General features: G+C 40.7%; 1 protein-coding gene across 1 annotated transcript; it reads left to right on the top strand.

Annotated features, from left to right (window-relative positions):
• The first annotated feature begins 176 nt into the window (after positions 1-176).
• On the top strand, positions 177-3089 carry LOC112794636 (CBS domain-containing protein CBSX3, mitochondrial). Its single transcript, XM_025836629.3, has 6 exons — positions 177-385; positions 704-980; positions 1069-1150; positions 1902-1975; positions 2206-2266; positions 2755-3089. Exons 2-6 carry the CDS (start codon positions 717-719, stop codon positions 2895-2897), a joined length of 624 nt encoding a protein of 207 aa, XP_025692414.1. The 5' UTR covers positions 177-385; positions 704-716; the 3' UTR covers positions 2898-3089.
• The last annotated feature ends 12460 nt before the right edge of the window (positions 3090-15549 follow it).

The following is a 15549-nucleotide window of genomic DNA, read 5'->3' as shown; positions in this document are numbered from 1 at the left end:
TTTAAAAATATTATCAATAAATATAAAATATTTTAAATAATTCATTATTTAATTTTTAAAAATTCACATGGTTATATATTAGGTTTTCTCATTTTCTGCTCATTTCTTACCAAAAAAAAAAAAAAGAAAATCTTGAAAGCAGGATAAGAAACAAAAAGGAAAAAGACATGTCACATGACCGAAGGAGTGGATAAATATATGATAAAGATCCAAAGCATGAAAATGGGGCCCACCACTCTCATGATTTTTGTGTACAAGTGGCGCTTTGTAAGAAAATCCACTGAACACTCACAAGTGTAGCATTGAGTGAGCTACTTAACTGTTTCTTCTTCTTCTTCTTAGGGCTCATCCATTTCTTTATTCAACCGCAAATCTCTCATCTCTGGTAATCATCTCCTTTCTCTCTATCTTTTTGTCCGATAAGCAGCTCCTTGCTTTCTTTCATTTCGTGATGTGAGATCTTATCAGTTTTGCCTTTTTTGATTTGATATCATGCATATAAATATATTTCTATGAATTTGATGATTTAATTTCTAGATTCTCAATATAAGATCTTGTAGGAATGACATGAACCCTAATTTTCAGGATATTGCGTGAAGATTATAGATAGATGAAATTCTTGTTTATATTTCACTGTAAAATGACAAAATATCAAGGGTTATGTTATGATCTGTTTGTGTGTGTGTGTGTGTTTGATTCACAGTTGAAACAAGAAAATGCAAGGAGGATTCCGTTCGATTTTGTCTCATGGCAACGTTGTCAAGAGCGCAATTCTGCAGAGAATGCGCATGGTGAATTCCCCTCCATTGCAGCCTCTTGTGCTTAAGAGGTTCGAGTCGTCTGCTGCTCCGGCTCGCATGGAGGAGCATGGATTCGAGAGCACCACGATTTCCGACATCTTGAAGGTGAAGGGGAAAAGCGCAGATGGATCTTGGCTGTGGTGCACCACGAATGACTCTGTCTATGATGCTGTTCAATCGGTACGCAAATCTGATCCGTGTTGCTATTGCTATCAAAATGTAGAAGTTTCTGGTGTTTTTTGAACTAAATACTTTACATCCATTGCAGATGACTCAGCACAATGTGGGAGCATTGGTTGTTGTGAAGTCTGATGAACAAAAGTCAATTGCGGGAATTATAACAGAAAGAGGTAAATTCACATTATAATGGTAATTTAACGAAACAATTGTGGATGCGTAGCCAGATCAGGAACTTTAGATATAACGAAAGAACAAAAAAATTGTGGTTAATGATTCCGAGGAACAATGAAGTTGTGTGAGGAATCAAAATGTGAATGTAGAATATCTTCCTACTAATGCATTCAGAAAAATTCATGAAAATTTTAGAGAAGTGAAGATGATTTTTAAATGCAAATACAAAATGGGAGGATTATGGATCTGTTTGGTTTTTGGGGACATTTATTTTTTTCAATATTGAAAAGAGAAGATGAAAGCTGAAAACTCTTTCTGAAACCAAATATACTCTAATTAAATTTTTTTTAACGATCTCCTCTGTGCTCTATCACTTTCCTTTGTTGCTATCTAAGTCTTCTAACTTCCTTTAGAAACCCATAGAAAAAGACTTGTTAAGATCAGTTGTGTTGTAGTTGGCGTAATAAGTTAAGCCATTAATGTCTACATTAATTATCACCAGAAAAATGAGGCTATCATGAAGGGACATCATCATTTCGTGTGCTTCCGAAAATATATGTAGATGCAAATCAACTAGCTAAATATAATGACATAATGGGGAAAAGAAGTTCCTTGAACCTTGATGTGTACTTTAATGTAGTTTTAGAATTTAGACAAAGTGTGATCCAATATCTATATATAGAAATGAAAGTGAATTAAATTTATCTCTTGGTTGTTCATGTAACAAGTTTTTTTCATCCTGTTATCCAGATTACCTCAGGAAGATTATTGTGCAGGGAAGATCATCCAAGTCGACTAAGGTCGGAGACACCATGACAGAGGAGGTATAAGCAATTGTCCTTTATTGTATAGGGTTATATCTTCTGCTTATGTCACTTTCCTTCTCTATTTATGTATTTAATGTTTTGGAGAATTTTATGGTTCACCTAATTAGTGGTCCCCTGCCCAATTGGATGCAAGAAATGATGAGAACCATAAAAGATCTCATTTATTTGCTTTCATTTAAAATGTTAACAATTTAAAGATACCAGTAATTGTGATTTCGTGGCTGCAGAACAAGCTCATCACTGTCACACCTGATACCAAAGTTCTAAAAGCAATGCAATTGATGACAGGTACTCTGTGATCCTAAATGAGAATATTAAATATATGTCATATAAATTGACTAAAATTGCAAATTTACAAAGCTAGAATAATGTAACCTAAAATTTGTTTTTTTAAACATAACCATAGTGGCAGCAGGATGAAATGATACTGTACATATTTATTCATCCACATCAATCTGGCACTTGATATTTTGCAGAAGATTCTGGTCATCTAGTATTCTTCAAAGTGTTTAATTTCTATGCACGGTTGATGTATAACTTCTACATGATCATTCAATCAGGTGATACCATGTAAATAAAAGTAGTTGATTTCATATTTACTATCTCAAAAAATCACCACTTTTATCTATGTGGTAGCACCTATTTCAATGTTAACGTAGAAGAGTTTTTACACACATTACATGGATAAATTAGAATTGTAAAAAGGAAAAGAAATGACCAATTGAGATTAACTTGGCAATTTGTTCATGTTCCTTTCATCCTCCCACTTTTTCCAGATAACAGAATCAGACACATTCCTGTGATCAATGATAAGGGAATGATAGGCATGGTGTCCATAGGAGACGTGGTTCGTGCAGTGGTGAGCGAGCACCGACAGGAACTCGATCGTCTGAATGCTTACATACAAGGAGGTTACTAAAGGGTTATGTAACCGCCCTTACTTTTATGGCACTCAAGTTGACTTTGGATTATTATGTTAATAAGCTGTTTGAGTGCTTGTAAATATGTTTATGGCCGCAAAAGCCATCTTGTTTTTACTCTTAGTACTTTGGAACAGAATGTTAATAATCACTTCTTGATGATACTCTTTGGAATTTCATTTTTCTGTGCATTTCAGAGGGGTGTGTTTCAATTTAACATGTTTTGCTTTGCTTTGCTAGCTGTTTATGTTGCATGTTTGGTATATAGAATTCAGATTAATGCAAAGATGTGTGCCATTTGTAATTCAAAATTTGTGCCATATAAGAAAGGAAAAACACCCTCTGGCTCCTATCCATTATTATCAATTTAGAGTTTAGACAATTTGTATCCTAACAATAAAAAAATTGACAAATGGCCCCTCAATTTCATTTTCTGTTAGACACACAAACTCTTTGTGCTTCTGAGTTGGTCTTTACAAATCCGACGTGGATCGAAACTTGTTTCGGACACTTAATTGCCTGCCTACTCATTTAGGGTGTTCGAATTTTTTCCTCCTACTTCTACTACCCATATAATTGGAGAGGTAGGAGGAACTTCTGTCTAATGAAAATGATTGTTAAAGGTTAGATTGTCACTTTCTTTTCATAAGGAGACTAATTAGTTTTTCGTGAAGAGAAACAGCCAGAAAATTAGATGGAGTATTACTAACTGATCTCAAATCTCATTCGCTAACGCTTACGCAACATTGTGATAATGGGCCTTGGTATTTATGACTGGGGACAAATAATAAATGCATTCGTCTGAATGGCTCTGATTTTACACTACATTGGAAAAATACGTGGATCAGAAGGAAGAATTATAGGCTAGGATTGGGGGCTGTCTGCCCAACCTGATTAAAAAAAAAAAAGAAAAAGAAGAATTATATAAATTATTAGATGATTTAATTAAATATATTTAATTAGATATATAAAATTATCTTAATAAAGGTAACCCTCTTAAATTAAATTGGCCACTATTACTACAGAGTATGATATTTTGGTGTACTCTCTTACTGCAAACTCGACTGCTTTTCAGTTTCACAAAACGTTTACCATCAACTGAAAATCCACCATGTTAAAATTATGATTAACTATACATGAGTAATCTAATAGTTATGCCCGAGATAGTGTCTTAAATTTGAGTCTTTTGAACAAAAAAATCATCTATGGTAATCGTCTAAAGTGCTTTAATTTCCATGCTTATATAACGTGTTTAAAATTTTCAAAGGGCTAATTTCAAATTAATATAATGTATCTTGAACAAGTATACGGATCAACATTTTACTCTGGAATAACAAACCAATAACAATTTTACTTTACTAAAAATAATAAAACTAGAAACTATTTTAGAAAATATTCGAAAGCAGCACAAGAGTCAACCTTAAGACATCATTATATATTTAAATAAGAATTAAAAAATTTGTCAGAAATTATTTTTGATATGGAAAGGTGGTTGGTGTTTTGGGAGATTATTGGGAAGTGGGGTGATTTACCGGGGGGTGGAGGTAGCAGCTACCACGCAGGGGGCGTGCTGGCCAAGCAGCCAAGCCGCGTGTCATCGTCCAAGCACCACGCAGGGGGCGTGGTGACGCGGCAGGCATGCAGAATTCTGACACCACGGGGGGGGGGGGGGTGGTGGAGGTGGAAGCGCAGAGTTCCAAGGCGGTCTTCACCACTGGGGGGTGCGTGTTGACTGTGCTTCCATGCAGGAGACCATCTTCCACTCTGAGAAGCAGCAAGCAGAGAGTAGGGGCTCTATATAAGGAGCCTCTCGGTCATTTTATGGACAATAGTAGTAGTGTGTTATGTTTTGGAGAGTAGAAGAAGGGTTGCTGGAGATTAGTGATCAACAAAGAGGAGAAGGAAGGTTGCAATGGAAAAAAGAGGAAGATTGGAAAATAGGAGAAGTTTGTTTTTTGTATTTATTTTAAAAGATGGTTCGTAATTACTGTGCTCCGGAAGAACATATTATAAATTATTTGGATCATCCAATTTATGTAAGTTGGTACATTATATTTTTATTGTGTTTTAATTTTCTGTTATTTTTTGTTATTTAACATAGTATGTATTGTTCATACCCTGGCCCAACGATAAGGCCAAGGTCCCAACAAAAGGCCCAATCCAAAAGGGTTGAGCCTCGCCTTGTACCGACCTCCTCCCTACGAAGTCGTTCTTACCACGACTAACCTTAAAGAAGTCGGGAACGAAGATTAGCTGGAAGATAATCACTCATTCAAATGAGTAACTGCCCCTAAAATCTCTCTACCCACTTCCAGGAGCCATATCTCAACCTCCCTAAGATAAAGGGGGCGGTTATCCACCTCAAAAGGCGGAACTACTTCAGCGGTGGTTATGGGTTCACCCCTATAAATACACTGACACCTCTCAGGTATCTCAGAAGCCCAATACTCTCTAGACCTGTTTTGCCCCTTTGTTGACTTTGGCATCAGAGTGTCTTTACAAGTACCACCCCCCATTCTCCCTTACACAAGTCGGACGGGGGCCTTGGATCACCAACTCACTTGGACGTTTCATCGTTCAGACAATTGGGCCAGCTAAACTTGTCCAACCCATTAATCTCCGGTTACCCATCGTAACATTGGCGCCGTTGTCGGGGACCCGAGAGATCAACCAGTAATGGCGGACATGTCACGGGAAGATGGTAATGTGGTATCAGATTCTGAACAAGGGAATCTAGATACCGAAAACAATGACGCAGACCTAACCCTTCACCAGGGAACCAACGACCAACATAGGGAAGGCACCTCCAGATTTAAAAATCCGAAGATGAACTCCTCCGAGGGGCGTGAATCGGAAAAGGATGGGCCACCCCATACAACCGAACTAATGGGACTATTCCATGGCCACCAAGGTCGCTTGGAACAACTGGAACAGGAGCGGGAGCGACAAAGGGAAATAGAAAAGCACTTAAGAGAGGAGATGGAACGAAGAAAAGAGTTAGAAGAAAAACTCTTAAAGTTAGAATCCTCCCTCAAAAGTCGGAACTCCCACGGCGACCGAGAAGAGTCATCCCCAGGAGGGGAAGACCCCTTTAGTGAGGACTTAATGAGGGCAAAAGTTCCAAGAAACTTTAAAAGCCCTGACATGAACCTTTATGATGGAACCACAGATCCAAAGCATCATTTAAGCAACTTTAAAAGTCGGATGTATCTGGCTGATGCTTCTGATGCAACACGCTACAAAGCTTTTCCGACCACCTTATCGAAAGCAGCGATGAAGTGGTTTGATAGCCTCCCTCCAAGGTCGGTCACCAGCTTTGAAGACCTCTCGAGAAAATTCCTAATGCGGTTCTCCATCCAGAAAGACAAGGTAAAGCATGCACCGAGCCTCCTGGGAATAAAACAGGAGGTCGGAGAACTTCTACGGGATTATATGGAAAGATTCAACAAAGCATGCTTAGAGATTCAAGACCTGCCCACCGAGGCAGTCATTATGGGGCTGGTAAATGGGCTTAGAGAAGGACCCTTCTCATAGTCCATATCAAAAAGACACCCCACCTCCTTGAGTGATGTACAAGAAAGAGCTGAGAAGTACATCAACATGGAGAAAAATGCCAGACTGAGAGAGTCAAGCTGGCGACCTGGACACCTCCCCTCGATAAAAGATAGGGAGAGAGAGCCAAAGAAGAAAGAAGACCTCGGTCTCGACAGACCCAGGAAATATCACTCTTATACTCCTCTAAAGGTTTCCATAGTGGACGTATACAGAGAAATTTGCAATACTGAAAGGCTGCCGCCTCCCAGACCCATCAAGAATAAAAAAGGGGGGAGTCGCAGCGACTACTGCGAGTACCATAAAATATATGGTCACTCAACAAACGACTGTTACGACCTCAAGAATGTGATAGAAAAGCTGGCCAGAGAAGGCCGACTTGACAGATATCTCGTGGGGAGGTCGGACAATCATAGAAAGAGAAAGCGAGATGATGCGGACAGAAGAGACCCACCACCGCAGACTCCGGAGAGACATATACATATGATCTCAGGCGGATTCGCGGGAGGGGGGCTCACCAAGTCCTCTCGCAAAAGACATCTCAAGCGAATCTACCAGGTCGGAAGTGAATCGCCCGACCTTCCTACCATCTCATTTACAAAGGAAGATGGGCAAGGAATAATCCCCAGACACGATGATCCGGTGGTGATAACCATGATCCTAGCCAACGCCCATCTCCACAGAACTCTGGTGGACCAAGGAAGTTCAGCAGACATCCTTTTTAAGCCTGCGTTTGATAAACTAGGGCTTGACGAAAGGAAGCTGAGAGCCTACCCCGACACCTTGTATGGGCTAGGCGATACGCCAATAAAACCACTGGGTTTCCTGCCCCTCCACACTACATTTGGAAAAGGAGAAAAATCCAAAACTCTGAATATAGACTTCATAGTCATCGACGTGGGGTCAGCATATAATGCCCTAATCGGAAGAGCTACCCTAAACCGACGAGGAGCAGTGGTATCTACCCCCCATCTTTGCATGAAATTCCCAACATCAGCGGGGATAGCAACGGTGCGTGGGGACCAGAAATTGGCAAGAAAGTGCTACAATGAAAGCATGAACCTAAGGGTAAAAGGCAAAGAAGTCAACACCATAGAACTTGGTGGAGCAAGGGCCAAAGAAGAGTTGTGACCACAGCCAGGGGGAAGAACCGAGGAAATACAGATCGGCAAAGAAGAAGGAAAGAATACCAACATAGGAGCCAGCCTAGGGGAAACCCTGAAGCAAGGGTTGACCAAGCTCCTAAGAGACAATTCCGACCTCTTTGCCTGGAAAGCCTCCGACATGCCTGGGATAGACCCCAAACTAATGTCCCACAAGCTCTCGGTATACCCAGGATCCCGACCTGTACAACAGAAAAGGCACAAGCTTGGCCCTGAACGAGCTCTAGCGGTGGAAGAGCAAGTACAAGCGCTCCTAGAAGCCGGCTTCATCAGAGAAGTCAAATACCCAACATGGCTAGCAAATGTAGTGCTAGTCAAGAAGCAAAATGGCAAATAGAGAATGTGTGTCGACTACACCGACTTAAATAAAGTGTGTCCCGAGGACCCTTATCCACTCCCAAGTATTGATACTCTAGTAGCCTCTAGCTCGGGGTATCAATACTTGTCGTTCATGGATGCCTACTCGGGATATAACCAAATCCCTATGCATGAGCCAGACCAAGAGAAAACATCGTTCATCACGCCCCGAGCAAATTTCTGCTACGTGGTCACGCCATTTGGACTAAAAAATGCAGGGGCCACATACCAAAGGCTGATGAACAAGGTGTTCGCCCCCCACCTCGGGAGCTTAATGGAAGTCTATGTAGACGACATGCTAGTGAAAACTAAGGAAGAAGCTGATCTCTTGACAGACCTCTCGCAAGTCTTCGACACCATAAGGCTACACGGGATGAGGTTAAATCTCGCAAAGTGTACCTTCGCAGTAGAGGCTGAAAAATTTCTAGGATTCATGCTAACACAGAGAGGGATCGAGACAAATCCCGACAAGTGTAAAGCCATCCTTGAAATGAAGAGCCCGACTTGCTTAAGGGAGGTCCAACAATTGAACGGCCGACTAGCAGCCCTTTCCAGGTTCTTGGCAGGATCAACACTCAAATCCCTCCCACTGTTTTCTTTATTAAAAAAGGGATGCCAGTTCGAATGGACTCCAGAATGCGAATGAGCGTTCCAGGAGTTCAAAAAGTTCTTGAGCCAACCACCAATCTTGACCCGACCTCTAAGCGGGGAAAATCTCGTCCTATATCTGGCAATAGCAGATAAAGCTGTCGCATCAGCCCTGATAAGGGAGGACGAGGTCGGACAGCGTCCAGTTTACTTCATCAGCAAAGTCCTGCAGGGCCCCGAGCTAAGGTACCACAAACTAGAGAAGTTTGCCTACTCCTTAGTAATAGCCTCACGAAGGCTACGACCTTATTTTCAAGCACATACTATAAGAGTCCGAACAAACCAGCCCATGAAGCAAATCCTCCAGAAGACGGATGTTGCAGGGAGAATGGTTCAATGGACAATAGAGCTCTCCGAGTTTGACTTAAAGTATAAAACTCGGACAGCGATCAAAGCCCAATGCCTCACCGACTTCATAGCAGAATACGCGGGAGATCAAGAGAAGCCAACTACATGGGAACTTTACGTAGATGGATCCTTAAACAAGACAGGAAGCAGTGCAGGCATAATACTGGCCGACGAAAGGGGAACCCAAATAGAGGTATCCCTCAAATTTGAATTCCCAGCTTCAAATAATCAAGCAAAGTATGAAGCCCTGATTGCAGGGTTGAAACTGGCAGAAGAGGTCGGTGCAACGAAAATGATGATATACAGCGACTCTCAAGTGGTAACCTCCCAGATAAATGGAGAGTATCAGGCCAAAGACCCAAACATGAGAAGGTACTTGGAAAAAACTCTGGAACACTTAGGGTACTTTGCGGAAACCGAAGTTAAGCATATAACTCGGGATCTCAATAGCAGAGCAGATGCCCTCTCCAAGTTAGCAAGCACCAAACCGGGAGGGAATAACAGAAGCCTGATCCAGGAAACTCTCCAAGAACCCTCTGTAGTAAAAGAAGAGGACAAACAAGATGTCCTAGAGGTAATTGGGCTAAACCTCGGATGGATGAATCCCTTGATCGAATACCTAAAATTCGACATCCTCCCCAAAGAGGAAAAGTGATTAAGAAAATTCGGAGGGAAGCACAACATTACACTTTGGTGAAAAATATCCTTTATAAAAGAGGAATATCAACACCATTGTTGAAGTGCGTACCGACCTCAAGGACCACTGAAGTACTAGAGGAGGTTCATAATGGGATCTGCGGAAACCATCTCGGAGCCAGGTCACTAGCCAGGAAAGTAATCCGAGCTAGATTCTACTGGCTGACCTTGCAGAAAGATGCCACAGAATTTGTAAAAAAGTGTCAACCATGCCAAATGCACGCAAATTTCCACGTGGCCCCCCCTGAGGAGCTAATCAGTATAACTTCTCCATGGCCCTTTGCAAAATGGGGGATGGATCTGTTAGGTCCTTTTCCCCAGGCCCCAGGACAAGTCAAATACTTGATTGTGGGAATAGACTACTTCACAAAGTGGATAGAAGCAGAACCATTAGCCACCATCACAGCCCAGAGAAGTCGGATGTTCCTCTACAAAAATATCATCATAAGGTATGGGATATCATATTCCATTACCACAGATAACAGAACCCAATTCACCGACTCTACCTTCAAAAGCCTAGTGGCCAGCATGAAGATCAAACACCAGTTCACCTCGGTAGAACATCCACAAGCAAACGGACAAGCCAAGGCAGCCAACAAAGTCATACTGGCAGGACTAAAGAAAAGACTATAAGATGCAAAAGGAGCCTGAGCTGAGGAGCTACCACAAGTATTATGGGCTTACCGGACGACGCCACAATCTGCCACTGGAGAAACGCCCTTCCGACTCATCTACGGCGTAGAAGCCACGATACCAGTAGAAATCAGCGAACAAAGTCCAATGGTGATTCTCCACGATGAGATCGGAAACATACAAGGGCACAAAGAGGAGCTCGAACTACTCCCTGAAGTCCGAGAGCAAGCCCAGATAAGAGAAGCAGCGTTGAAACAAAGGATGACTACCAGGTACAACAAAAAAGTCATTCGAAGAAGCTTCACCCCAAACGACTTGGTATTGATCAGAAACGACATTGGAGTCAACAAATCGGGGGAAGGAAAACTCGCTGCTAATTGGAAGGGACCATACAAAATTAGTGAGGTCTTAGGAAAAGGTTATTATAAGGTGACCGACCTAAACGGCACCGAGTTACCAAGGTCGTGGCATGCTTGCAACATGAAAAGGTACTATAGTTAAAAGCGAACTCTACTCCCTGATGTACTCTTTTCCCTACTTCACGATTTTTTCCCAAAAAACAAAGGGTTTTTTTCTGAAGAAGAGTTTTTAACGAGGCATCATAGTAGAGCCTAAGGGGAATAAGTTGCTAAAAAGCCCTTAGTAGCAGTAAAAATACCTTTCCAAATAAATAAAGATCTTTTTCAAATATCTCTTATAAAAATTCCTTCACGTTTATTTTCTTTTCTATGAAACGCGCCGACTTAAGCTCGACAAAGCGTGAAAATCCCATGAACCGACCTAGATGGTCGTCAGGATAAAACGACGAGGTACAAGTCGATGTAAAGAGGTTATAAAAGTTGATCGTAAGAAACTCGGAAACACTCCGACTCATAAGTCGAAATGAAAACCCGAGTAGAGAAGCTCGGAAACACTTCGACCCATAAATCGAAATGAAAAACCGAGCAGAAGAAAAACGCATCGCAAAAATAACCTAAGTCTTAAAAACTCAATAAACTGCAAAGTTGAGTATAAGGAATAGTGAAAAAGAGATCGAAAAACCTATTAAAAAAGCCAAAAGATTGTCCTAAGTTCTCAAAGCAAAAAAAGCTCAGAAGGACAGACAGGCTAAAGGAAAAGGTTTTTCAAAAGTCAAAGAAATTTTCTAAGTATCAAAAACAGAAAAAGCATGCACACGAAAGATAACTTAAACCCCTTATCCAAAAAAGGGGTATTTCTAAAATATTTTGTTTACAGCCTTAAAAGGCCAAATAAAATGTCAACTACCACCACCAACATAAAAAAGAGAGAGAGAGAGTTTAAAAAGAGGGAACCCACAGGCCGGGCCCCCATATAGCCAACAAATTTTTAAGCATCAGCACAAGGAGTAGTCGAATCACCACCAGAATCAGGAAGATTGGCCGCAACGCCATCAGGACCAGGGAGAGGGGCACCCACAGGAGTTGGAAGAGAAGTCTCGGGAGCCTTGGAAGAACTCGGAGCGTTGTCTGGTCGGGGAGGAGACTCTATGATTCTCTGACCCCGAGTCTTCAACTCGGACTTAGACACAGGTCGGGGAGGAAACACAATGGCCCCATCAATGACAATTTTGTCAGGGTCCAAAGGAGAGAGATCCAGATCGGGAGCAAGGACTCCGACCTGCTCCTTAAAAATCCTCCAAGCCTCATCGGCTCCCTTAGCAATAGAGTCCTCCAACTCGGCATAAGCAGTCCAAGAATTTAACAAGTCCTTCCTCACCTCCACGAGGTCCTTGAACAAGCTCAAATAACTCTCCTGCGCCTTCTTCCTTAAGCCCTTCTCCATATTGCATTGGGATTGTAACTTGCTCCCCTTCTCCCGAAGGCCATCCCTCGCCTCCTTCAATTTAGCGACCTCCTCCTTCAACTCCTTCTCATGTTTCTGATACATGAGAAGCCTTTCCTCCAACTCTTCAACCCTCGAAGTTGAACCCATAGAGCTAAGAGGAGTCTTCTAAAAAATATCAAGAAACTTAGTGCACACCGCCGCCGCCCTGATATTTTCCTGAGCTAGAATAGTGAGGTGGTTCCGGACAGAAACATCATCCATACCTATACGAGTATGGGGATAGATGTATTTCCGGATAAATGCAGGAGCATCCACCTTAGCCTCACCTTCAAAAGAAGAGGAAGACTCTAAAGTCTTGCGCTTCTTCTTGTCTAGCTCAGGAAAAGATCGGGAGGAAGGGGGCGGCTGAGAAGAGGCCGAGGAGGAAACAACAATAGGACGAGAAGAGGTCCCCAAATTTTGGGAAGAAGGAGGAGGAAGAGGAAGAGGAGAGCTAGCTACCCTGGCGCTGCTGGTCCTGGCACGGGACCTCGCTTTGGCCTTCTGGACCCTCTGGTAAGATTCACTGGAATTCCTTTTCGCCATCTTTGTAAAAAGCAATTAGTAGCCAAAAAGTCAGACAAGTCGGAAAAACAAGATACAAGTCGGAAACAAAGCAGAAAGACAAAGGCTACCTAATTGTGCCTGGACAAAGGTCGGCGACCCCTGGAGAAATTTTTTGGTATCCAGATATGGGGCCCTCCCCCACATTTCTCGGAGGAACCCCACAATGGCTGCCTCCACCTCATCCAAGTCATCCAAACCATATTTCTCACAGGGGGAGGCCTCCAACCAGTATAGAGGAAAGTGAGGAACAGAATTTTCATCCAGAAAAAAGGGGTGGTGACCCTCTACACCTTGAACTTTGAAAAAATAATTTTTGAAGTCATGGAAGGATTCATCAAAAAGGGTGAAAACTCTCCGACCTTGTATGGCTCGGAAAGACACCCATTGCTGCTTGTTATTTAGCCCACTGAAGGGCTTGGTCATGTGGAAAAGATAGAAGAAAATCCTCAAAGAGGTCAAAAAATCTAAGGCGTGGCTAATAAACTGGTAAATTTTCAGAAAACCCCAAGAATTGGGGTGAAGTTGGGTAGGAGTAACTCGGCAGTGACATAAAACGACTATTTCAAAATCAGAAAATGGAAGAAAAACACCCAAACGGGTAATCATGCTTTCATACATGTAGAAAAAATGAGGGACCTCCTCAGTATCCCTCCCAAAACAAACCCGGTCTTCCAGACCCGGGACCACCAATTCATACTTTAGCTCATCCTCCTCAGAAGTACAAATATGGTGATGAGTACGGAGATTGGTGATAAACTCGGCATCAACCAAGGGTTCCTCCCCTAAGACCGTAACATCAACCCACTGAACAAGAACTTCTACAGAAGACATTTTTCCCTAGGGTACGATGAAAACCTACAAAGGAAAAAGAAAAAAGAATAAAAAACGAGAGTTCCTAAGGGGACAGAGAATCTAACAGAAACCTACGGCGTCACCTTCTCCCTCTCCAAAGAAAATAAAAGGCATGCAAATAGAAGCACTTAATAAAAGGGAAGAAAGAACCAACCTTTGCCTGAAAAGGGGTAAAGAAAGATGAAAGCCTTCAACGAAAGTGTTCCACGAACAGATACGAAAGTGTTCCACGAACAGATGAAAGGGAAAATTTGAAAAATCGAAGAAACGAAACAACGAAAGAAGGGGGAAGCACTTATAAGCATGTTAGGGGCATAATGGTAAAAATGGAAGCGGTCATTAATGAATGCACCGTTACCAAGGTAATTAATACCTACGCATACCTCTAATGGACGCGACGTTTGATTAGACGTAACTGTGAAAATCAAAAGTCACGAAAATTCACGTCGGTCCCCTCACAAGTCGGTTACGACCCCGAGTAGAATACTCGAACCCAAATCTTAAAAGAAATTGGGCTCGAGTAGGGGCACTGTTCATACCCTAGCCCAACGATAAGGCCCAGGTCCCAACAAAAGGCCCAACCCGAAAGGGTTGAGCCGCCTTGTACCGACCTCCTCCCTACGAAGTCGGTTCTTACCACGACTAACCTTAAAGAAGTCGGGGACGAAGATTAGCTGGCAGATAATCACTCATTCAAATGAGTAACTGCTCCTAAAATCTCTCTACCCACTTTCAGGAGCCATATCTCAACCTCCCTAAGATAAAGGGGGCGGTTATCCACCTCAAAAGGCGGAACTACTTCAGCGGTGGTTACGGGTTCACCCCTATAAATACACTGACATCTCTCAGGTATCTCAGAAGCCCAATACTCTCTAGACCTGTTTTGCCCCTTTGCTGACTTTGGTATCGGAGTGTCTTTGCAGGTATCACCCCTCATTCTCCCTTACACAAGTCGGACGGGGGCCTTGGATCACCAACTCACTTGGACGTTTCATCGTTCAGACGATTGGGCCAACCAAACTTGTCCAACCCATTAATCTCCGATTACCCATCGTAATAAGTATATTTTTATTTTTTTTTGTTATTTTGAGATTAATTTTATGTTATAAAAAGACTATAATATAATAAAATGTATATTATATGATGTAATAAAAATTTTATAATAAAATATATTCTTTTTACAATAAAATATAAAAATACTATAGTAAAATAAATATACATTCTGTTAATAAACAAAAATATATGTTGCAAATATTCAAAATTTTAATATATAAGTGTTAAGATAATAAATAAATAAATAAATGAATAAATAAATAAATAAATAAATAAATACGAATTAGAAAATAATATATGCATTGTTATTAAAAAGTAGAAAAATATTAGTTTTTCATGCATGAGTAAAAAAAAATCGCTCATTTATATCAATTTAAAAATATAACAATAATAATAATAATAATAATAATAATAATAATAATAATAATAATAATAATAATAATAATAATATACAAATAATAACAATATAATATAATATATACATATATATTTACGGTTTGTATACTAATAAATATATGCATAAAGTTTTTAAATAGTAAATATTTTGAATTTTTTAACATAAATATGCGTATGTTAATAAATAAATAATATTATAATAAATTAAATAAGTAAGGCGTATAAAATATATTTAAAAAATAAATATTATAATAAATAAGAAATTTAAATTTTTAATAAATAAATAAATAAATAGATAAACTATGTTGAATATTTTAATAAATAAGATATTAAAATAAATATGTGAATGTTTATTAATATATTTATAAGGATTATTATTTAAATAATGTAATAGATATCTTTGTTGATGCAGTCTAACTGGAATTTGTTGGTGCGTAAACTGGATCCGCCACAGACGTAGAATCCGATAGTGGAGAACTACTTACGCGCCACAGGATTCTATCATGTCTCTAGAATTGGAGTCATAAGAGGATTTCACCCC

Source organism: Arachis hypogaea, chromosome 1 (assembly GCF_003086295.3).
Source record: "Arachis hypogaea cultivar Tifrunner chromosome 1, arahy.Tifrunner.gnm2.J5K5, whole genome shotgun sequence".
Classification (NCBI taxonomy): Eukaryota; Viridiplantae; Streptophyta; class Magnoliopsida; order Fabales; family Fabaceae; genus Arachis; species Arachis hypogaea.
This window is presented reverse-complemented; position numbering and strand designations above follow the sequence as displayed.